Here is a 25,343-nt window from a genome sequence, read left to right as displayed (position 1 = left end):
TTCACACTGTGGACGCAGGACGGGGCTTCACACTGTGGACGCAGGACGGGGCTTCACACTGTGGACGCAGGACGGGGCTTCACACTGTGGACGCAGGACGGGGCTTCACACTGTGGACGCAGGACGGGGCTTCACACTGTGGACGCAGGACGGGGCTTCACACTGTGGACGCAGGACGGGGCTTCACACTGTGGACGCAGGACGGGGCTTCACACTGTGGACGCAGGACGGGGCTTCACACTGTGGACGCAGGACGGAGCTTCACACTGTGGACACGGTACCGGAAGCTACAACTGCTTGTCTCTATGTTATCTTGGAAGTCGTGTCCTCTCTTGGCTTCTACGGTTCATTCCCGTATGAACCACGGCCTCTCACTGTTATTATTTATCTTCAGTACCTCCTAACACTTTATTACCTCCACCATCTCTTCACACTGCTTTGCCTTCCTCCTCTCCTCTTTCTTTCACGGCGCTTCTTTCAGAAATTTCTCATGCATCATGAGTGTTCATTCAGTGCTCCAAGTTCCCTTATATTAATTTTCCTCATTTCATTCTCCATTCTCATTTTCCCTCAGCACTCAAAATCCTGATCACTGGCACCCTATGACTCCCCACAGTTTATTTCTCCTATGTCCTATGGAGGATTAGACACACGTGCAATATCTGTGTATGTTTATTATAGACGTCTTGGAGTACGCTAGTCTTCACCAACTCCAAGGCTGAGGGACTGATTACCTCATACTTTGTATACAATGCAGTTCTACAGTCTTCACATTGTGTCCTACAATTTGTATTGATAAAGCCACTGGATGGCTAATCGTATACAAATGAAGATCCCCAGATGTTGCACACGTGTCTAATTCTTCAGATTAAGTCATATTGATTTGTCTCCCAATCTCACTCATGTTTACCTGTTGGAATGGAAAACTTCTCCATTACTGCTTCTATTAGTGTTGCTATTATTGCTTCTGAAACCACCTGTGGTTGCCACTGTCACTAATCAACCCTCTAAGGGTTAAAATCCCCTCGTATCAGTAAATTCCAAGTCAGTTTTACAAATTATTGACACGGTGTGCGCCATTTTCCACTTTACCGTCTTGTAGTGATAATTTGTGTTTCTACAACACTGTTATTTACATGTATCTTGCTGCTACAATTTATGTCAGGAAACGCCTCATACCACTCTGATACATCAAAATATGTTTAGTTCTTTCGCACATTCTATTATAACCCACGATGCATCTCCACTGATCTTGTTTATTTCTAGTCAATTTTCAGTCGCAACTTGCTTGCTTCTTCTCATTTCAATCGACCTCACATTACTGAGAGGTGAGGCAATACACCTCACACTAGTGAGAAGTGATACAGTACACCTCACACTAGTGAGAAGTGATACAGTACACCTCACACTAGTGAGAAGTGATACAGTACACCTCACACTAGTGAGAAGTGATACAGTACACCTCACACTAGTGAGAAGTGATACAGTACACCTCACACTAGTGAGAAGTGATACAGTACACCTCACCTCATACAACTAACTGGATTCTTCTGATATTTCTTAAAGATGGCGGAGGCTGCAGAGCTTCGACTTAATTTCTGGCGAGCAAGTTACTGCAGTATAATAATTGAAGTGGTTAGCGTGGAGTAAGCGATGAAGTCATGGCCTTGCAGAGTGTGTGTAATGAGCCTTGGGTGAGTGTGTCTTAGTGGCGATAACTGCCTGGCCACGGGCGGCACTGCCAGGCCCTTCTTGCACCCTCGCCCACACCATTGAATGCACTTGCCGCCTCAACCCCAACTCATAAGACCCACCAAGGTAGCAGCGGTTGCTCTCCCTCCATCTTCTCCCCTCCCTCCATCTTCTCCTCTCCCTCCATCCCTCCTTCCCTCCCTCCATCACCTTTCCTCCTCTCCACCTATCAATACAGCCTCAAGTTTTGTACACAAAAATCCCCACCTGTAACTTCACTTATGTGCACAAATAACCCGCACATAGAGACAAGCTTATGACGACGTTTCGGTCCGATCTGGACCATTTACAAGTCACAGTGTGACTTGTAAATGGTCCAAGTCTGATCGAAACGTCCTAAGCCTCTCTCCTATGTGCGGGTTATCTGTGTACTGCTCCAGTCACTCAAGTCACCAGTGTTGGTCTAGTGTACCACCAGACCAACACTGAGCACACCAGCTGGAACTATACCCACCACCTGAGTACAGGAGCTCTAACCTAACACCCGAGTATGGGAGCTTTACTGATAAAAATGTTAGCGAGTCCGGCAGAGCGCCTTCTCCATGGTTGGTGTCAGTACTCTCTCCAGGTAAACTCCAGGTAAACTCTTGTTTCACCCAGACGGCAACGTTATATATATACCAACAGATGAATATCTTTCAGCGCATATAAGCTGAGACTGTTTTAATCCCTAAATTAGGGATCAGAGTACCCTTGACTGGTGTTAAACAAGAGTATTTCTCAATTGGCGGGCCACAAGAAGCCACTTAATGGGATACAGATATTATTCCCTTGCTTCACTCATTTACACACACACACACACACACACACACACACACACACACACACACACACACACACACACACACACACAGTAGCGATCAGTGAAGAGGCGGGGCCAGGAGCTCGGACTCGACCCCCGCAACCTCAACTAGGTGAGTACAACTAGGTGAGTACACACACACACACATCAATAACAACACTTCACTAGCCAAGGAGTCGAACCCATGCTGTTTTGGCCCGCCTCATGGTAAGCGAAAACCCATGACACTTTGTGTGGTCTAAAGCGTCATGCGTTTTCGCTTACCATGAGACGGGCCAAAACAGCATGGGTTCGACTCCTTGGCTAGTGCAGTGTACTTATTGATGAATACCACTCGTTTCGTGGGTACAATAATATATATCGTGATTTCTTATATTATCAAGGAACTATTTTTTACAGTAGATGTTTTGCATATATATGCAACACAATCACAGACAGGAGATCTTAAGAATGCAAGACAAGCATCATCAGGAGCTATGCAACGTTAGAAAGAGTAACAACAGGATGAATGATGAGAAGTCTTCTCAGAGTACGTCAGCGTGGTGACACCAGCCAGATATGGTCAGGAATATCTGACCAATCTTGGCTGGACTGATTACATCGACTTCAGGCTGAGGGATTGATTACCTCAATCACCTGATCTTCACTATTCTTCTTTTTATTGGACTGATGAAGCCACTGTGTGGCGAAACGTTTCCTCAACAACGATACCCAAGTGTTGCACATATGTCTAATTTATCAACTTGTCGGTTCTCTGAACCATTTGTCTACAACCCTAGTGTACAGTGTGACATGCAGCCTTAATGACCCTTGTGCAGTGCACTGGTACAGTTGGTCTTTCTAACACATTAAAAGGCAACAGTCGTATCAATTCTATGTATATGACCTGTTTTGATTGGTAAGGCAATGGAGTTTGAAGCCTATCATCTAAACGGGGCCATTAAGTCGGCACATCACCCGTTTACCACCACTCAAGAACACTAATTCCTAAAACAAGGATTCAACTGTGTATATACACAGACATAGGTGTATATATTCTGCAAGAACTGTTGTATATTCCCCAGTACCTAATATGTGTGTGTGTGTCGTATGCTGCAGTCCCATGCATGTCTGTTAAGAATTATTTTCCGTCGTTTCTCTTGTCTATTTGTTGATCTGTGCGTCTAAAATACACCTGTGCGTCTACAAAACACCTGTGAGTAACAGGGAGTGCCTCAGGCTTGATGCAATGAGTATTTGACTCACAGTAATCTCTTTCCCCAGAGAATCTTTTCCCTTTCATCCCGACATTACGTTCATGGCTTGCAACATCGGCATACCTTTGATGAGTTCCGAGAGTCTTTCTACTCTCGGAGCCCGGCCATGGGCCAGGCTCGTCTGGTGAGTAATAAGACACAGGTGCAATGACTCACAAAATCATAATACTATCTCCAAATTTTTTTCTTATTCTCAACAAAATTTGTTGAGAGCATCTCACCTCTCTCATAACTGCAAACAAACCACGGAACGGGTGGGGTTTAAACTCACGGCGAGTGAATCGTCAAACTCCAGGATGAGTGGTTAACGCACTGGCCTGAAATTTTACGACTTACTTGCCATGGTTCAACTCCCACCCGTTCCGTGTTTTTTTTTTTTTTCGCCAACCCGTAGGGTCATTTACGACAGTGTAAAACATTCAGCCTTGAACTCTCTAACCTTTCACCTGCAATGCGCAGTTCAATTTGAAAATGTCTGTCATTTTGCAAGATGCAACATATAAATTTAGACACTGACTGGCGGTACGACGCAAATTAAGACAAAAATAGTGAGCATGTCAGAGAACATGGTGGTGTCGGAGCTGGTGTCGACGACACCAGCTCCACTGTGACACCACCACCACTGTGACACCACGACACCATCACCACTGTGACACCATGACACCATCACCACTGTGACACCACGACACCATCACCACTGTGACACCACGACACCATCACCACTGTGACACCACGACACCATCACCACTGTGACACCATGACACCACTACCACTGTGACACCATGACACCACCACCACTGTGACACCACGACACCATCACCACTGTGACACCATGACACCATCACCACTGTGACACCATGACACCATCACCACTGTGACACCACGACGCCGCCACCACCACTGTGACACCACGACACCATCACCACTGACACCGTCACCACTGTGACACCATGACACCATTACCACTGTGACACCATGACACCATCACTACTGTGACACCACGACACCATCACCAATGACACCGTCACCACTGTGACACCACCATCACTGTGACACCATGACACCATCACTACTGTGACACCACGACACCATCACCAATGACACCGTCACCACTGTGACACCACCACCACTGTGACACCATGACACTATCACCATTGTGACACCATGACACCATCACCACTGTGACACCATGACACAAGCATAATGACAATAATACAACAACCAGCCTCACAATACACAACCATACTGACCACAACAATACAACAACAGCCTCACAATACACAACCATACTGACCACAATAATACACAACCATATATATATATATATATATATATATATATATATATATATATATATATATATATATATATATATATATATATATATATATATATATATGCCATTGGCCGGGGGATCGAACCCCTGATATTTTAGCACGCCTCTTGAGAAGCCCCACCAAAACTCGGAGACCCCATTAACCACTGAGCCATCAATGCTACAAACACCGGGTGCCAACTTCACCAAACAAGCAGCTTTCATTTTGATTTGCTACAACTGCAAAAAAATCAATCGAAACATAAAAATAATGCATTATATTTATATTAATTATTATTATTACATTAAAACTAAATATCCAGTTTCTTATGTCTCAAATTGCTTCACTCGAATATATTTTATGCAAGTTCCAGAAAGACTGTCTCAAGTTGCTTGATGGTGTCGATGCTAAGTTAAAATGACGTGTACTACATTGTTTCTGACGTGTACTACATTGTTTCTGACGTGTACTACATTGTTTATGACGTGTACTACATTGTTTCTGACGTGTACTACATTGTTTCTGACGTGTACTACATTGTTTCTGACGTGTACCACAATGCTTCTGACGTGTACCACAATGCTTCTGACGTGTACCACACTGCTTCTGACGTGTACCACACTGCTTCTGACGTGTACCACACTGCTTCTGACGTGTACCACACTGCTTCTGACGTGTACCACAATGCTTCTGACGTGTACCACAATGCTTCTGACGTGTACCAGAATGCTTCTGACGTGTACCACACTGCTTCTGACGTGTACCACACTGCTTCTGACGTGTACCACAATGCTTCTGACGTGTACCAGAATGCTTCTGACGTGTACCACAATGCTTCTGACGTGTACCACAATGCTTCTGACGTGTACCACAATGCTTCTGACGTGTACCACAATGCTTCTGGATATATTAATCAATCCACAAGAAACAAATATCGGATCAATTGTTTTTAATACGAGTCAGTTTCTCTGACTGCACAGTACGACGTGAGTTGTGTGGGGTAGATAAGAGTGTTTAAAGTGTTGAATAAATTAAAATACCGTGGCAAGAACAAGTTACTAGTAACCCACAGTGCCCTGGCTACAAGGAGTCACTAGTAACCCACAATACCGTGGCTACAAGGAGTCACTAGTAACCCACAATACCGTGGCTACAAGGAGTCACTAGTAACCCACAATACCGTGGCTACAAGGAGTCACTAGTAACCCACAATACCGTGGCTACAAGAAGTCACTAGTAACCCACAATACCGTGGCTACAAGGAGTCACTAGTAACCCACAATACCATGGCTACAAGGAGTCACTAGTAACCCACAATCATTCAACTAGCTTGAACGGTACACTGGTCTGTGAGTTTTAGGGATCATTAACCGACATTTCAGTCAATCCTGCATCATCACATGTCTCAAGTCAATCCTGCATCTTCGACAAAGTCTCAAGTCAATCCTGGATCATCAGACGACGTCTCAAGTCAATCCTGGATCATCAGACGACGTCTCAAGTCAATCCTGGATCATCAGACGACGTCTCAAGTCAATCCTGGATCATCAGACGACGTCTCAAGTCAATCCTGGATCATCAGACGACGTCTCAAGTCAATCCTGGATCATCAGACGACGTCTCAAGTCAATCCTGGATCATCAGACGACGTCTCAAGTCAATCTTTGATCATCAGACAACGTCTTAAGTCAATCCTGGATCATCAGACGACGTCTCAAGTCAATCCTGGATCATCAGACAACGTCTCAAGTCAATCCTGGATCATCAGACGACGTCTCAAGTCAATCCTGGATCATCAGACAACGTCTCAAGTCAATCCTGGATCATCAGACGACGTCTCAAGTCAATCCTGGATCATCAGACAACGTCTCAAGTCAATCCTGGATCATTAGACGACTTTTCAGTCAATTCTGGATCATTTTCAAGTCTCAGTTGATAATTCTCACAAGACGGACCGAAACCTCGACTTCAGTTTCACTCAGAAATGTGTTAAGTTGTGTACTGGTGTTTGAGCTACAACATACAGAAATGTGTTAAGTTGTGTACTGGTGTTTGAGCTACAACATACAAAAATGTGTTAAGTTGTGTACCGGTGTTTGAGCTACAACATACAAAAATGGACTCACCTGCGGCTTTCTTGGCTGCGTAGAGATTAGCTTCTTCCTGGGCCTTTCCTATGTTCTTTTTATACCTAATGCGCTTGTTACCGAACCAGTTGGAGACCTGAGGGATACACGGGTCATCATACGCCATACTGAACGCAGCATCACACACATTATGCCAAAACTTAAGTCTATGTTACAGTCATGCTCTTTCTAAACCATTATACCCGAGTTCTTAACATACATATATAACATATATGTGCATCAGTAAACGTACCTATAGCCAGTATATCCATATATTGTTATATGAAAAGTGTTATTACAGGATTAGTGAACAATATTATAATGAGTGTTAGCATGCAGAGTTTATCACACACATACACACACACACACACACACACACACACACACACACACACACACACACACACACACACACACACACACACACACACACACGTGGCTGATAAGGAAGGTGAAGGAGAGAAGATGAAAGGGAGTCATGGCAGGGCAGGAAGAGGTGTAGGGAGGAATAACAGCAGCGCAACACAAAAATATACGAGGAACTACAAAGCAGACAACATAAGAAGGAAGGTTAGAAGCATCTAGTAAGCGTGCATATACCAGGCCTAGTAAACTACACGTGACAACACAAGCCTACACATTATCACTTGAGGCACATACAAGCTTGGGAGTTTGGCTGGTATTCCCAACCTACAGAGATTTTTACAGCATATTTCTTGTAGTATTTTTTTTGGTTGAGGCGAGTGTGTTGGAGGGCCATGAGTGATGACCTCCACACCCATCACTGCTGTCTGAGGGACAGGTAAGGAGCGAGCATCTCGCGCGAATTTACAGGAGGGCTGAGAAAGTTGGCTCAGCAGCAGCTATAAAAGCAATCTCAGCTGCTATTAGGAGAACGAAGTGGCAGAAGCGTATACAGATTGACACTGTAGTGGTGGTAGAGAAGAAGCTGTGATGTGGGGCATCAAGCAGGTGGCACCACAGTGTGCCGGCCCCGACACCACATGCATAGCGCAGGGCCAGCCACACCCAGGAGGCAGCCCACGAGATGCAACACAGCACAGGAGATGTGCCACTGCCAGCACAGCAAGACACTGACAGCACACTACGGTTGGACGCACAGGAGGCCACATGAGCAGCCAGCAGACGGAGCACTGCGCCCCTCACAATGATCTGCCCACATCCCGCGCCCACACTATGAAACACTTTAAAGAGCTAGAAAACAATTAACATATTTAGCACTGTTTGTTTACACACGCACTTGGGACGTGTGTAGATAAAACAGCAAGAGACTAACACGTACATTGCGTGAGCGTCTACGGGTGTGTGGATGCTTCTGGGAAGCGCAGTCTCCGGGAGCAGGCACAGGGAAGGCGAGCCATAGGTTAGTATATTAGTGAGAGATGGATAGGGCACGCCTTCGCCCGGGACGTGGCATCACGACGCAGCAGGGTATGAATTGAATGTCAAATAGGCTGGGAGTGGCAGACGGTAGCCGTAAGCCAGAACCTCCTCTTTGGGACCTCTCTCTTGTTTAGAAGCTGCTAGGAGGAGAGTGGCGCCTGAACAGCACCTAACACGAGGAAGAACAAGCACTCAGGTCACAAGTAGTTCCACATGGCGTGTATCAGGTAGGCAAACATTGACTTGAAGCTATATAATTCAAACTTGTGTAGCTGGGTATAGGCTGACAAGAGAGGATGGTCCGAGCATGACTGTGCCTAAGTGACAGTGATGGAGGGTACTATTTTCATGGCCTGTTGGCCAGCCGCTTGGCTGGGAAGGTGTGCCTCCAACACCCGTGGGTGGCCTCGTCTTACAAAGTGAAGGTAGAGGTAGTGGAGCACTGGGAGTGGATGTACTGCTGCTGCCCACGGGTGTCGGAGGCTCTACCTGCTGCATACCTGCTGGACCGTGATGTCGCACGCTCTCGCCAGTTCCTCCTTGGCTTCCTCACTCGGATAGGGATTGGACAAGTGGGAATAGAAGTAATCATTCAGGAGCTCAGTGGCTTGTTTACTAAAGTTTCGTCTTCGTTTCCTGCAAGAAAGTGAACGAGACCGTTACGTTCTTTACCTGAGCCACTGTTATATTGGACTTGCGGGCCAACTCCTCCTTGGCCTCTTCACTCGGGTACGGGTTACTTAGGTGCGAGTAAAAGTACTCGTTCAAAATCTCTGTAGCTTGTTTGGAAAAGTTACGTCTTTTGCGCCTGAAAGAGAACAGCCATAAAAAACACCTTTACCAAATAAAAAGCTAAGGGAAGGGTGACAACGAACTACCAAAGCGCCACAACACCATCCACCAAGCGTTACTCCGTGGCCGTCACTACCGCCGCCTCACCAACGAGTACTGGTGCCTCACACTGCCCAAGAGTGAAGCAGTCAACACTAGTGCTCTAGCTCTGGGGCCTCACATTTTAAACAACAGGTGGAGCATACGAGAAGCGACGGCAGCAGACGGCAGCGGAGTTGCCGAAGCACTACACCCAGCATTGTCACTAGTGCATCAAGTCATGATGTCTCCGTTGTGTCTCCGTCACGCCGGCCAGCGGCAGGTGGAGTTGTCAAGCATGCCGGAGACCGTCACCAACACCCACTCCACCACATCCGATACCAGACACGCAAGATCAGCGTCCACACCAGGGCAGGTATTGTGGAGAGAGGCTCCAGTGTGGGTGTTGGGTGCTGTGGGTGTGATATAGGTGACGAGCATACTATGCAGGGGTAAGACTAAAGTTGCAGTAACAACCAGTCACCTAGTTGCAACAACCAGTCACCCAGCTGCAACAATCAGTCGCCTAGCTGCAGCAACCAGTCAACCAGCTGCAACAACCAGTCACCCAGCTGCAGCAACCAGTCACCCAGCTGCAGCAACCAGTCACCCCTCCTTCCAGGGTGCTCAGGCATCTCCCCACCATACGAAGTCATTAAAGTCACAATAAGAGGAATACAGTAAATGCATTTAGCACAAGTCGAGTAGCAGGAGCACTAAAAAATGTTTGGTAGTTCGTTGTCTGTGGTAGTCGCTGACTGCTATGGTGATAGGGAAGGTGGTGGTGGTGGTGGTGGTGGTGGTAGTGGTGGTGATGGTGGTGGTGGTAATGAGGGAGACTATTATACCTGATTAATGGTAATGCCACAGCGACGCGCCAAAGCCTCTTTCTCCTCCTCAGAGGGGTACGGGTTTGACAGATTGGAGTAGAAATACTCATTGAGAATCTCAGAGGCCTGCTTGCTGAAATTCCGTCGACGTCTCCTGTAAATAACAGCGAGATGAGATAGATGTCTTGGTGAGGTGTACCTCGGATAATGTTGATTCCCAGTCCACCAGGCAGACTCCACTACCTCACCTGTTGTATCAGCCTCACCTGCTGTATGACCTCACCTGCTGTATGAACCTCACCTGCTGTATGAACCTCACCTGCCATATAAACCTCACCTACCTGCTGTTCAAACCTCACCTGCTGCACAATCCTTACCCTTTTGTAAAAATCTCACCTGCTGTACAAACCTCACCTGCTGTACAAATCTGACCTTGAGTATAAACCTGTGTACAAACCTGACCTTATGTACAAATCACACCTTATATACAAACTTGACTATGTGTAGGAGTCTCACCATATGTACAAAACCTAACTTCGTGTATAAGCCCGATTTTGTGTACATATTTGACCTTTAGGATAAAATATCCCTCTCCGCCTGACCTTGTCTACAAACCACACTTCTTTCCGCCTGACCTTGTCTACAAACCACACTTCTTTCCACCTGACCTTGTCTACAAACCACACTTCTTTCCACCTGACCTTGTCTACAAACCACACTTCTTTCCACCTGACCTTGTCTACAAACCACACTTCTTTCCACCTGACCTTGTCTACAAACCACACTTCTTTCCACCTGACCTTGTCTACAAACCACACTTCTTTCCACCTGACCTTGTCTACAAACCACACTTCTTTCCACCTGACCTTGTCTACAAACCACACTTCTTTCCACCTGACCTTGTCTACAAACCACACTTCTTTCCACCTGACCTTGTCTACAAACCACACTTCTTTCCACCTAACCTTGTCTACAAACCACACTTCTTTCCACCTGACCTTGTCTACAAACCACACTTCTTTCCACCTGACCTTGTCTACAAACCACACTTCTTTCCACCTAACCTTGTCTACAAACCACACTTCTTTCCACCTGACCTTGTCTACAAACCACACTTCTTTCCACCTGACCTTGTCTACAAACCTGACCTTACCTTATGTACAAACCTTACTTATAACCTCCGACCTTGTGTACAAGCCCACCTTTGTGAACAAAATTACCCCTTCCTCCTGACCTTATTTACAAACCTGACCTTCGTCACAAACCTGACCCCTGGCACTTACAGTCCTCACACTGTCAGTCCTGGTGGACCGGGCACCCAACAGCCTGTATAGGGAGGAAAAAACAGCATCCTACATACACACAGTGGTTAACAGATGCTGGTCAACAAGTTGTAGGTTGGGATGAGCTAGTGATGCGGCCTCACTCAAGGTGGTTGGAAACTTAATCACTGTCAATATAAACTGATGACCACCATGCACCACAACCTGCAACCTGGCTAATTATATCCTTAAACAGGTATACACAATGCATATGTACAAATAAATAAATAAATATATAAATAAATATATATATATAAATAAATATATATATATATATATATATATATATATATATATATATATATATATATATATATATATATATATATATATATATATATATATATATATATATATATATATATATATATATATATATATATATATATATATATATATGCAATAAGATCACAGTAAACAGGTGATTTCAAAATATGCAAAACAACCACTCTGAAAGAATAGAGAAATTCCAAGCGCTTTCGTGACTACTCACATTATCAAGGAACTATGAAAGTGAAGCATCCAAGGAAGCTATATAAGGGGTCGGCCAGCACCTCACTATCAGATCCCACAACGGTTAAACACGTGACGCGTTGGGTCGCCGCGCGTCAGGTGTTTAACCGTTGTGGGATCTGATAGTGAGGTGCTGGCCGACCCCTTATATAGCTTCCTTGGATGCTTCACTTTCATAGTTCCTTGATAATGTGAGTAGTCACGAAAGCGCTTGGAATTTCTCTATTCTTTCAGAGTGGTTGTTTTGCATATATATATATATATATATATATATATATATATATATATATATATATATATATATATATATATATATATATATATATATATATATATATATATATATATATATATATGAGCTTTTCTCTGACCTCTACAACACTATTGTCATCAAAGATTTGTTAGGTTATACCATGAATTAAGGAAGGATCCTGGACTTCACCTTAGGAATCAGACAGAACAAATGGGATAGTAATTATATACAAGGTAGTGGAAAGTGACCATGTTATTAGAAAACGGAGGAACTTACGTGCCTCGTAAGTGACAGGACGGTAGTACCTGATTGAGTGGTTATCTACCAAGTAAGCGTGTAACGTAAACAACCAACACACACACACACACACACACTGTACACTGTGTATGTTAGGCCCATACTGGAGTATGCAGCACCAGTCTGGAACCCACACCTGGTCAAGCACGTCAAGAAGTTAGAGAAAGTACAAAGGTTTGCAACAAGGCTAGTCCCAGAGCTCAAGGGAATGTCGTACGAGGAAAGGTTAAGGGAAATCGGACTGACGACACTGGAGGACAGAAGGGTCAGGGGAGACATGATAACGACATACAAGATACTGCGGGGAATAGACAAGGTGGACAGAGATAGGATGTTCCAGAGAGGGGACACAGCGACAAGGGGTCACAACTGGAAGCTGAAGACTCAGACGAGTCACAGGGACGTTAGGAAGTATTTCTTCAGTCATAGAGTTGTCAGCAAGTGGAATAGCCTAGCAAGTGAAGTAGTGGAGGCAGGAACCATACATAGTTTTAAGAAGAGGTATGACAAAGCTCAGGAAGCAGAGAGAGAGAGGATCCAGTAGCGATCAGTGAAGAGGCGGGGCCAGGAGCTGAGTCTCGACCCCTGCAACCACAATTAGGTGAGTACAATTAGGTGAGTACACTAGTAAGTGTAAGAGGACCTAGACATTTAAATACGCTCCCTTCATACATAAGGGGAATTACCAACACACTTCTGGTTGCCTTCAAGAGGAAGTTGATAAAGTTCCTCATGTCAGTTCCTGATCAACCTGGTTGTGGAGTATGCGATGGGTTACGTATGGCCAGCACAGTCTGTCAATCAGGCCAGCAACTGGGACGTTTGGTCTGGGACCTAAACACTGTATTATTAACATGAATAAAAGGAACCAATTCAACATGTGTCGAAATATCTAAATCGCAAAATTCCAGAGGAACGACTAACTCCACCAGAAGACTAGCTAGTATGACTAGACCAGGCACCAGGTAATTGACTTGACTTCAACAAGTGTCAGGTGTGTGAATGTGTGGCATTCTGCTGTTACCTGTCAACTGCTCGTCCACTGCCCATCCTCTTAGTGGGGGAGGGGGGAAGGAGGTGGTCATGAATCAGGAGGTGATCACCACAATGACACTCGCGGTGAGATAAAACACATGATGGCAGTATTGGCTTCCGCCAATCACTCGTCTTGCACAGCTGACGGCCTCAATGAGCCAGCATCTCACCTCTGTATCGTTCACCATCCCTAGTGTCAGTCACCACCTTGCTGCCTACCATGCCACCACCACAGCCCACATTGTGGCCTGCCCCTATTACATAGTTTTCCCCTTGTTGGATGACCCTGGGGAGCGCATGGTGACTGTGATGAGTGAAGGACAGAACTCATCTAAGTGAGACGAACTGTCTCATGAAGAGCGAAGCACCAACGATAGAGTGAGAGTGAGAAAGAGAGAGAGAGACAAGAGTGGAGGGAGCATTTGTGATAAGACTAGGTCTTTTGTAAGATGTTGAAGGAGGCTGTTAACAATGTTATAGGCCGCTACTCTCTCATAAACCACCTCACAATACTGTCTCACTCTCCCTCAGCCCCCGGGTGTCTCACCCTTCCTCTCCTCAAATCCCCAAGTCTGTCTCATTGTCGCCATGTTCCCAGGTCTGTCTCACTCTCCAACTCCTATGGCGAATGCGGGGTAGGTATAATGTTTGTCAGGAAACAGGACAAGTGTTTCCTGACGGGGGTCTTAGTCATATAATGACCTGCAGCTGGACCTTCTGGTCATCTGACTGAGGCCTTCCGCTGGCTTACCCCTCCACTCCTTTAAAAATCATGGTTATAATTATAACCACTAGGAGTAATGCGTGGGATGGTAGGGGAGTGAGGAGGGGGGTGAAGAGATGAAAGGGAGAGTGTAAGTGGGGCAGATTCACAATAAATTACCTTAGCTTTTGCTTCTTAATATTGTTACCTTCAACAAATCCTAAACTCATCAGTGACCTCCACCCCTTTATCCACCCATGCTTCACACGTAAGTCATTCTTAGTGACAAACTCAGGTTTCTGAAAGAGTTAGGTGACAAACTCATCAAGCAAACCAAGAACCCCAAAGCGACCAGCATCCTCTTCAAGACTCAGCCATGAGACGTAGAGAGAGAAGAGAGTAAACACCTGCAGCATCCAACTCACCACTAGGTCACTGCACGAAGAGATTCATACACAGGCTCTCTGATGTCACACATCATGTTCTTGTTCCTAACGTATTTTTAATTAATATATATGTTCCTTCTAAACAAACTTAAAAGAAAATATCTAGTATAAGGGGACAACAAGGGAGGAAAACACTCAAACTTCTCCAGGAAGAAACCTACACATCTTTTTTTTGATGTCTGTTGTCCTATGGTTACCCAGTCAGTACTGGATATATATATATATATATATATATATATATATATATATATATATATATATATATATATATATATATATATATATATATATATATATATATATATATATATATATGGGCTTTTTTCTGAAAACAATCAAGACAATATTACATGAAAAAATAATGAAAATACAACTTACATTATGAAAGGTTGACAAGAAACTTACAAACGAAGGGAAATCCTAGAAGTTAGGAGTGTGTGTGTTTAGTGTGACGTGACACAGGTGGTTACTGCCTTTAGTGTGATGTGACACAGGTGGTTACTGCCTTTAGTGTGATGTAACACAGGTGGTTACTGCCTTTAGTGTGACGTGACACAGGTGGTTACTGCCTTTAGTGTGACGTGACACAGGTGGTTACTGCCTTTAGTGTGACGTGACACAGGTGGTTACTGCCTTTAGTGTGACGTGACACAGGTGGTTACTGCCTTTAGTGTGACGTGACACAGGTGGTTACTGCCTTTAGTGTGACGTGACACAGGTGGCTGTATACTACTGACTTTCAGGCATTAACAGTGACCTGTTACCAGCAAAATCAACCACATGAGTAGCCGTTATTACAGTCAACTGTCTTACAAAGCTCTATACAGTACTTTTTATTGTAAATGTGACTGATAAAACGCATCCAAATTTAAAACGCGTTTTGCAAGGCCATAGCAGATCACGCTAATCAATATTGACAACAGTACTCACCTAATTGTACTCACCTAATTGTGGTTGCAGGGGTCGAGACTCAGCTCCTGGCCCCGCCTCTTCACTGATCGCTACTGGGTCCTCTCTCTCTCTGCTTCCTGAGCTTTGTCATACCTCTTCTTAAAACTATGTATGATTCCTGCCTCCACTACTGTTAATCACATGTGCAATAAGTCACACTCTATAAGAACTTTATAGGAGAGTTTACTCTATGTCAAAGGAAACAAGTCACTCGAAGATTGACCGCCATTAATCCAATATGCTTCAATTCTTGAAATCAATCTAACCGCGGAACGGGTGGGGGTTTCAACAAGTGGCATGTGAGTTGTACTGGCCTGGAGTTTTACGAGTCACTGGTCTCAGACCAGGCTGTGGGGGCGGTGACCCTCCCGAAACCCTCTCCAGGTATGGGTTCTAAACCCCACCAATACCGTGGTTTATTTACAATCGTAATTACGACTTCGTGAAACATGAAAACCGATTTATGAGTCCCAACCTGCAAAACACTTCTAACTGACCTAATATTTCTGCTGTTCCCTCACAATTATAATTACTGAACATGTGGGTCCTGGCCAGATTATAATAAACTCTACGATAATCCTCTTTCCTCTCAAACTCTCGTTTCAAAATCTGCAAAATGCCTAAGACTGATCTAACATTACAGTTAAAATTAATAAAATGACAGCATCCATCTGATCAAAGAGGAGATGTAAGAAGGAGCCATCAGCATCATAATACTGATGCTGCACAACACTGATTCAGATTCAGGAAGGATATAGGAAAGCACTGGTTTGGTAATAGAGTTGTGGATGAGTGGAACAAACTCCCGAGTACCGTCATAGAAGCTAAGACCTTGTGTAGTTTTAAAAATAGGTTGGATAAATACATGAGTGGGTGTGAGTTGGACCTGACTAGCTTGTGCTACTAGGTCAGATGCCGTGCTCCTCCCTTAAGTGAATGTGACTGACCTGACTAGGTTATTAGGTAAGACACATATGCAACAGTTAGACAACTTTATTCCGAAACGTTTCGCCTACACAGTAGGCTTCTTCAGTCGAATACAGAAAGTAGGCAGGAACAGTAGAGATGTGAAGACGATGTAATCAGTCCATCACCCTTAAAGTCGTAGAATTTGAGGTTGTCAGTGGCCTCTCACTACTACTACTACTACTACTACTCTGCACCTCTCCTTCCGACAGTATTTAAGTCTCCGCACTGTCGCTTGATCTTCAGATAGTTCCTGACTATGGAACTGAGCTTCTCCAGGCCGAGGGACTGACAACCTCAAATTCTACGACTACAAGGGTGATGGACTGATTACATCGTCTTCACATCTCTACTGTTCCTGCCTACTTTCTGTATTCGACTGAAGAAGCCTACTGTGTAGGCGAAACGTTTCGGAATAAAGTTGTCTAACTGTTGCATATGTGTCTTACCTAACAACCTGTCGGTATTGTATACCATTTTGATGTTCTGACTAGGTTAAGGCATTGGCTTAAGCCGGTGGGAGAACTGGACCTGCCTCGCATGGGCCAGCAGGCCTCCTGCAGTGTTCCTTCTTTCTTATGTTCTTATGTACCTCCGATGAGTTCCCAGAGTATTTTAATACAACAATGCGGGTTATATGTTATTGTGAAGACGTTTCGCCCGCCAGAGACTTGATCAGTCCATCACTGGTTCTGCCATTGCATTGCCACAGAAACGAGTTGCAGATGGATCTTATAACCAGACGAGCCTGGCCCGTGGCCGGGTTCCGGGAGTAGGAAGCTACTCCCGGAGCCCGGTCCTGGGCCAGGCTCGTCTGGTCAACCCACACTGTTACTGATACTAATACTCCATAAGATAACTTTATAATACAGTACTTTACTGTATTATAAAGTTGGGTATCTGAGTGACTGTAACTTAGGGTGAGTGACTGTAACTTAGGGTATCTGAGTGACTGTAACTTAGGGTATGTGAGTGACTGTAACTTAAGGTATGTGAGTGACTGTAACTTAGGGTATGTGAGTGACTGTAACTTAGGGTATCTGAGTGACTGTAACTTAGGGTATGTGAGTGACTGTAACTTAGGGTATCTGAGTGACTGTAACTTAGGGTATGTGAGTGACTGTAACTTAGGGTATGTGAGTGACTGTAACTTAGGGTATGTGAGTGACTGTAACTTAGGGTATCTGAGTGACTGCAACTTAGGGTATCTGAGTGACTGTAACTTAGGGTATGTGAGTGACTGTAACTTAGGGTATCTGAGTGACTGTAACTTAGGGTATGTGAGTGACTGTAACTTAGGGTATCTGAGTGACTGTAACTTAGGGTATCTGAGTGACTGTAACTTAGGGTATGTGAGTGACTGTAACTTAGGGTGTGTGAGTGACTGTAACTTAGGGTATCTGAGTGACTGTAACTTAGGGTATCTGAGTGACTGTAACTTAGGGTATGTGAGTGACTGTAACTTAGGGTGAGTGACTGTAACTTAGGGTATCTGAGTGACTGTAACTTAGGGTATCTGAGTGACTGTAACTTAGGGTATCTGAGTGACTGTAACTTAGGGTATGTGAGTGACTGTAACTTAGGGTATCTGAGTGACTGTAACTTAGGATATGTGAGTGACTGTAACTTAGGGTATCTGAGTGACTGTAACTTAGGGTATGTGAGTGACTGTAACTTAGGGTATCTGAGTGACTGTAATTTAGGGTATGTGAGTAACTGTAACTTAGGGTATGTGAGTGACTGTAACTTAGGGTATGTGAGTGACTGTAACTTAGGGTATGAGTAACTGTAACTTAGGGTGTCTGAGTGACTGTAACTTAGGGTATCTGAGTGACTGTAACTTAGGGTATCTGAGTGACTGTAACTTAGGGTATCTGAGTGACTGTTACTTAGGGTATCTGAGTGACTGTAACTTAGGGTATCTGAGTAACTGTAACTTAGGGTATCTGAGTAACTGTAACTTAGGGTATCTGAGTAACTGTAACTTAGGGTATCTGAGTGACTGTAACTTAGGGTATCTGAGTGACTGTAACTTAGGGTATCTGAGTGACTGTAACTTAGGGTATCTGAGTAACTGTAACTTAGGGTATCTGAGTGACTGTAACTTAGGGTATCTGAGTGACTGTAACTTAGGGTATCTGAGTGACTGTAACTTAGGGTATGTGAGTGACTGTAACTTAGGGTATGTGAGTGACTGTAACTTAGGGTATCTGAGTGACTGTAACTTAGGGTATCTGAGTGACTGTAACTTAGGGTATCTGAGTGACTGTAACTTAGGGTATCTGAGTGACTGTAACTTAGGGTATCTGAGTGACTGTAACTTAGGGTATCTGAGTGACTGTAACTTAGGGTATGTGAGTGACTGTAACTTAGGGTATCTGAGTGACTGTAACTTAGGGTATCTGAGTGACTGTAACTTAGGGTATGTGAGTGACTGTAACTTAGGGTATCTGAGTGACTGTAACTTAGGGTATCTGAGTGACTGTAACTTAGGGTATGTGAGTGACTGTAACTTAGGGTATCTGAGTGACTGTAACTTAGGGTATGTGAGTGACTGTAACTTAAGGTATGTGAGTGACTGTAACTTAGGGTATCTGAGTGACTGTAACTTAGGGTATGTGAGTGACTGTAACTTAGGGTATGTGAGTGACTGTAACTTAGGGTATGTGAGTGACTGTAACTTAGGGTATCTGAGTGACTGTAACTTAGGGTATGTGAGTAACTGTAACTTAGGGTATGTGAGTGACTGTAACTTAGGGTATCTGAGTGACTGTAACTTAGGGTATGAGTAACTGTAACTTAGGGTATCTGAGTGACTGTAACTTAGGGTATCTGAGTGACTGTAACTTAGGGTATGTGAGTGACTGTAACTTAGGGTATCTGAGTGACTGTAACTTAGGGTATGTGAGTGACTGTAACTTAGGGTATTTGAGTAACTGTAACTTAGGGTATCTGAGTGACTGTAACTTAGGGTATCTGAGTAACTGTAACTTAGGGTATCTGAGTAACTGTAACTTAGGGTATCTGAGTCACTGTAACTTAGGGTATCTGAGTGACTGTAACTTAGGGTATCTGAGTGACTGTAAGTTAGGGTATATAAGTAACTGTAACTTAGGGTATCTGAGTGACTGTAACTTAGGGTATCTGAGTAACTGTAACTTAGGGTATCTGAGTAACTGTAACTTAGGGTATCTAAGTAACTGTAACTTAGGGTATCTGAGTGACTGTAACTTAGGGTATCTGAGTGACTGTAAGTTAGGGTATATAAGTAACTGTAACTTAGGGTATCTGAGTGACTGTAACTTAGGGTATCTGAGTAACTGTAACTTAGGGTATCTGAGTAACTGTAACTTAGGGTATCTAAGTAACTGTAACTTAGGGTATCTGAGTGACTGTAACTTAGGGTATCTGAGTGACTGTAAGTTAGGGTATATAAGTAACTGTAACTTAGCGTATGTGAGTAACTGTAACTTAGGGTATATAAGTAACTGTAACTTAGGGTATCTGAGTTACTGTAAGTTAGGGTATATAAGTAAGTGTAACTTAGGGTATCTAAGTAACTGTAACTTAGGGTATATAAGTAACTGTAACTTAGGGTATCTAAGTAACTGTAACTTAGGGTATATAAGTAACTGTAACTTAGGGTATCTGAGTAACTGTAACTTAGGGTATATAAGTAACTGTAACTTAGGGTATCTGAGTGACTGTAACTTAGGGTATGTGAGTGACTGTAACTTAGGGTATCTGAGTGACTGTAACTTAGGGTATCTGAGTGACTGTAACTTAGGGTATGTGAGTGACTGTAACTTAGGGTGTGTGAGTGACTGTAACTTAGGGTATCTGAGTGACTGTAACTTAGGGTATCTGAGTGACTGTAACTTAGGGTATGTGAGTGACTGTAACTTAGGGTGAGTGACTGTAACTTAGGGTATCTGAGTGACTGTAACTTAGGGTATCTGAGTGACTGTAACTTAGGGTATCTGAGTGACTGTAACTTAGGGTATGTGAGTGACTGTAACTTAGGGTATCTGAGTGACTGTAACTTAGGATATGTGAGTGACTGTAACTTAGGGTATCTGAGTGACTGTAACTTAGGGTATGTGAGTGACTGTAACTTAGGGTATCTGAGTGACTGTAATTTAGGGTATGTGAGTAACTGTAACTTAGGGTATGTGAGTGACTGTAACTTAGGGTATGTGAGTGACTGTAACTTAGGGTATGAGTAACTGTAACTTAGGGTGTCTGAGTGACTGTAACTTAGGGTATCTGAGTGACTGTAACTTAGGGTATCTGAGTGACTGTAACTTAGGGTATCTGAGTGACTGTTACTTAGGGTATCTGAGTGACTGTAACTTAGGGTATCTGAGTAACTGTAACTTAGGGTATCTGAGTAACTGTAACTTAGGGTATCTGAGTAACTGTAACTTAGGGTATCTGAGTGACTGTAACTTAGGGTATCTGAGTGACTGTAACTTAGGGTATCTGAGTGACTGTAACTTAGGGTATCTGAGTAACTGTAACTTAGGGTATCTGAGTGACTGTAACTTAGGGTATCTGAGTGACTGTAACTTAGGGTATCTGAGTGACTGTAACTTAGGGTATGTGAGTGACTGTAACTTAGGGTATGTGAGTGACTGTAACTTAGGGTATCTGAGTGACTGTAACTTAGGGTATCTGAGTGACTGTAACTTAGGGTATCTGAGTGACTGTAACTTAGGGTATCTGAGTGACTGTAACTTAGGGTATCTGAGTGACTGTAACTTAGGGTATCTGAGTGACTGTAACTTAGGGTATGTGAGTGACTGTAACTTAGGGTATCTGAGTGACTGTAACTTAGGGTATCTGAGTGACTGTAACTTAGGGTATGTGAGTGACTGTAACTTAGGGTATCTGAGTGACTGTAACTTAGGGTATCTGAGTGACTGTAACTTAGGGTATGTGAGTGACTGTAACTTAGGGTATCTGAGTGACTGTAACTTAGGGTATGTGAGTGACTGTAACTTAAGGTATGTGAGTGACTGTAACTTAGGGTATCTGAGTGACTGTAACTTAGGGTATGTGAGTGACTGTAACTTAGGGTATGTGAGTGACTGTACCTTAGGGTATGTGAGTGACTGTAACTTAGGGTATCTGAGTGACTGTAACTTAGGGTATGTGAGTAACTGTAACTTAGGGTATGTGAGTGACTGTAACTTAGGGTATCTGAGTGACTGTAACTTAGGGTATGAGTAACTGTAACTTAGGGTATCTGAGTGACTGTAACTTAGGGTATCTGAGTGACTGTAACTTAGGGTATGTGAGTGACTGTAACTTAGGGTATCTGAGTGACTGTAACTTAGGGTATGTGAGTGACTGTAACTTAGGGTATTTGAGTAACTGTAACTTAGGGTATCTGAGTGACTGTAACTTAGGGTATCTGAGTAACTGTAACTTAGGGTATCTGAGTAACTGTAACTTAGGGTATCTGAGTCACTGTAACTTAGGGTATCTGAGTGACTGTAACTTAGGGTATCTGAGTGACTGTAAGTTAGGGTATATAAGTAACTGTAACTTAGGGTATCTGAGTGACTGTAACTTAGGGTATCTGAGTAACTGTAACTTAGGGTATCTGAGTAACTGTAACTTAGGGTATCTAAGTAACTGTAACTTAGGGTATCTGAGTGACTGTAACTTAGGGTATCTGAGTGACTGTAAGTTAGGGTATATAAGTAACTGTAACTTAGGGTATCTGAGTGACTGTAACTTAGGGTATCTGAGTAACTGTAACTTAGGGTATCTGAGTAACTGTAACTTAGGGTATCTAAGTAACTGTAACTTAGGGTATCTGAGTGACTGTAACTTAGGGTATCTGAGTGACTGTAAGTTAGGGTATATAAGTAACTGTAACTTAGCGTATGTGAGTAACTGTAAATTAGGGTATATAAGTAACTGTAACTTAGGGTATCTGAGTGACTGTAAGTTAGGGTATATAAGTAAGTGTAACTTAGGGTATCTAAGTAACTGTAACTTAGGGTATATAAGTAACTGTAACTTAGGGTATCTAAGTAACTGTAACTTAGGGTATATAAGTAACTGTAACTTAGGGTATCTGAGTAACTGTAACTTAGGGTATATAAGTAACTGTAACTTAGGGTATATAAGTAACTGTAACTTAGGGTATCTGAGTAACTGTAACTTAGGGTATATAAGTAACTGTAACTTAGGGTATCTAAGTAACTGTAACTTAGGGTATATAAGTAACTGTAACTTAGGGTATCTAAGTAACTGTAACTTAGGGTATATAAGTAACTGTAACTTAGGGTATCTAAGTAACTGTAACTTAGGGTATATAAGTAACTGTAACTTAGGGTATATAAGTAACTGTAACTTAGGGTATCTGAGTAACTGTAACTTAGGGTATATAAGTAACTGTAACTTAGGGTATATAAGTAACTGTAACTTAGGGTATATAAGTAACTGTAACTTAGGGTATCTAAGTAACTGTAACTTAGGGTATCTGAGTAACTGTAACTTAGGGTATATAAGTAACTGTAACTTAGGGTATATAAGTAACTGTAACTTAGGGTATATAAGTAACTGTAACTTAGGGTATATAAGTAACTGTAACTTAGGGTATCTAAGTAACTGTAACTTAGGGTATCTAAGTAACTGTAACTTAGGGTATCTAAGTAACTGTAACTTAGGGTATATAAGTAACTGTAACTTAGGGTATATAAGTAACTGTAACTTAGGGTATATAAGTAACTGTAACTTAGCGTATCTGAGTAACTGTAACTTAGGGTATCTAAGTAACTGTAACTTAGGGTATCTGAGTAACTGTAACTTAGGGTATCTAAGTAACTGTAACTTAGGGTATCTGAGTAACTGTAACTTAGGGTATATAAGTAACTGTAACTTAGGGTATATAAGTAACTGTAACTTAGGGTATATAAGTAACTGTAACTTAGGGTATATAAGTAACTGTAACTTAGGGTATCTGAGTAACTGTAACTTAGGGTATCTGAGTAACTGTAACTTAGGGTATCTGAGTAACTGTAACTTAGGGTATATAAGTAACTGTAACTTAGGGTATATAAGTAACTGTAACTTAGGGTATATAAGTAACTGTAACTTAGGGTATATAAGTAACTGTAACTTAGGGTATATAAGTAACTGTAACTTAGGGTATATAAGTAACTGTAACTTAGGGTATATAAGTAACTGTAACTTAGGGTATCTAAGAATGCTTTCATTTCATTTTTCTGAGAGTGACGAGAAATATCTATAATTTCTGATATATCTTTATATTTTTTCAAAGATATAATAATCTGACAGACAGAAGACGTTTATAAAAAAATTAAGGCACTTTTCTTAAATTTATTTGGCAGAAAGGGTAAAAAAACCAGTTTTAATCCGATAATTGTTCTTACAGCACTGCAGAAGCTGCCATAAAACCTGGGCTCACTTGTGAGCGAAACGTCGTGGAAATAACAGCTTCGTTATATGTGCCTTCAACCAAACCACCGCAATTATGTTACTTTCACACATTAACAAGGTTTTTTGTTTCGTCTTGGCGTTTCAGGCATTTTAAAACTTAATTATACAACGTTAACTCACTAAAAACGTCCATTACATTAAACTTATGTTTTATAGTCATCTGTAGTATAAGTTATCTAAGTTACTACACATAAAAGTCAAGTTTACCTTTGCGAAGTTATTAACCAAAATAATTATAAATTTAGTCGTGGAACATTTCCTATTGGAAGTATTGTGTTTAATATTAGACAGAGGAGACTAGAGGGCTAGAGGGCTAGAGGGCTAGAGGGCTAGTCCTACCTGGCGTCCAAGAACCGTGATCGGAGAATCATGACTGCCTCACACGTCGACTGTTTAAGTTGCATCTGTATGGAGGAGAATTTCTTATGGATGATCTGCACCATACGTTCTATTTCCTTCGGTGTTATAGGTCGCGTGCGGGACTGTTCCCGCAGCAGGTTCATCACGTGGGTCGTGAACTCATTACAAGCCTGCAACACAAGAGTATCAACATTAGTGTGTGTCAGTGTTCAGTCTAGCTTACTGTAAGGCTGGGTCATCACGTGGGTCGTGAACTCATAACAAGCCTGCAACACAAGAGTATCAACATTAGTGTGTGTCAGTGTTCAGTCTAGCTTACTGTAAGGCTGGGTCATCACGTGGGTCGTGAACTCATTACAAGCCTGCAACACAAGAGTATCAACATTAGTGTGTGTCAGTGTTCAGTCTAGCTTACTGTAAGGCTGGGTCATCACGTGGGTCGTGAACTCATAACAAGCCTGCAACACAAGAGTATCAACATTAGTGTGTGTCAGTGTTCAGTCTAGCTTACTGTAAGGCTGGGTCATCACGTGGGTCGTGAACTCATTACAAGCCTGCAACACAAGAGTATCAACATTAGTGTGTGTCAGTGTTCAGTCTAGCTTACTGTAAGGCTGGGTCATCACGTGGGTCGTGAACTCATTAGAAGTTCGCAGTCCAAGACA

General features: G+C 42.9%; 1 protein-coding gene across 11 annotated transcripts in view; it reads right to left on the bottom strand.

Moving 5' to 3' along the window:
* Positions 1-25,343, bottom strand: part of LOC128698664 (homeobox protein extradenticle) — a 280,392-nt gene that overhangs the window by 33,876 nt on the left and 221,173 nt on the right. For 8 of the 11 annotated variants that reach the window (XM_070103863.1, XM_070103864.1, XM_070103861.1 and 5 more), the window contains 3 exons: positions 24,658-24,848; positions 10,375-10,510; positions 7,253-7,349 (listed from right to left, as the gene is read on the bottom strand). In XM_070103863.1, the coding sequence (XP_069959964.1) occupies positions 7,253-7,349; positions 10,375-10,510; positions 24,658-24,848 (424 nt within the window). Of the gene's footprint in view, positions 1-7,252; positions 7,350-9,328; positions 9,465-10,374; positions 10,511-24,657; positions 24,849-25,343 lie in introns of all 11 variants that reach the window. The other 3 variants (XM_070103865.1, XM_070103862.1, XM_070103869.1) reach the window with 1 other exon arrangement.

Source organism: Cherax quadricarinatus, chromosome 88 (assembly GCF_038502225.1).
Source record: "Cherax quadricarinatus isolate ZL_2023a chromosome 88, ASM3850222v1, whole genome shotgun sequence".
NCBI lineage: Eukaryota > Metazoa > Arthropoda > Malacostraca > Decapoda > Parastacidae > Cherax > Cherax quadricarinatus.
Note: the sequence above shows the minus strand (reverse complement) of the source record. Positions and strands in the feature narration are given on the sequence as shown.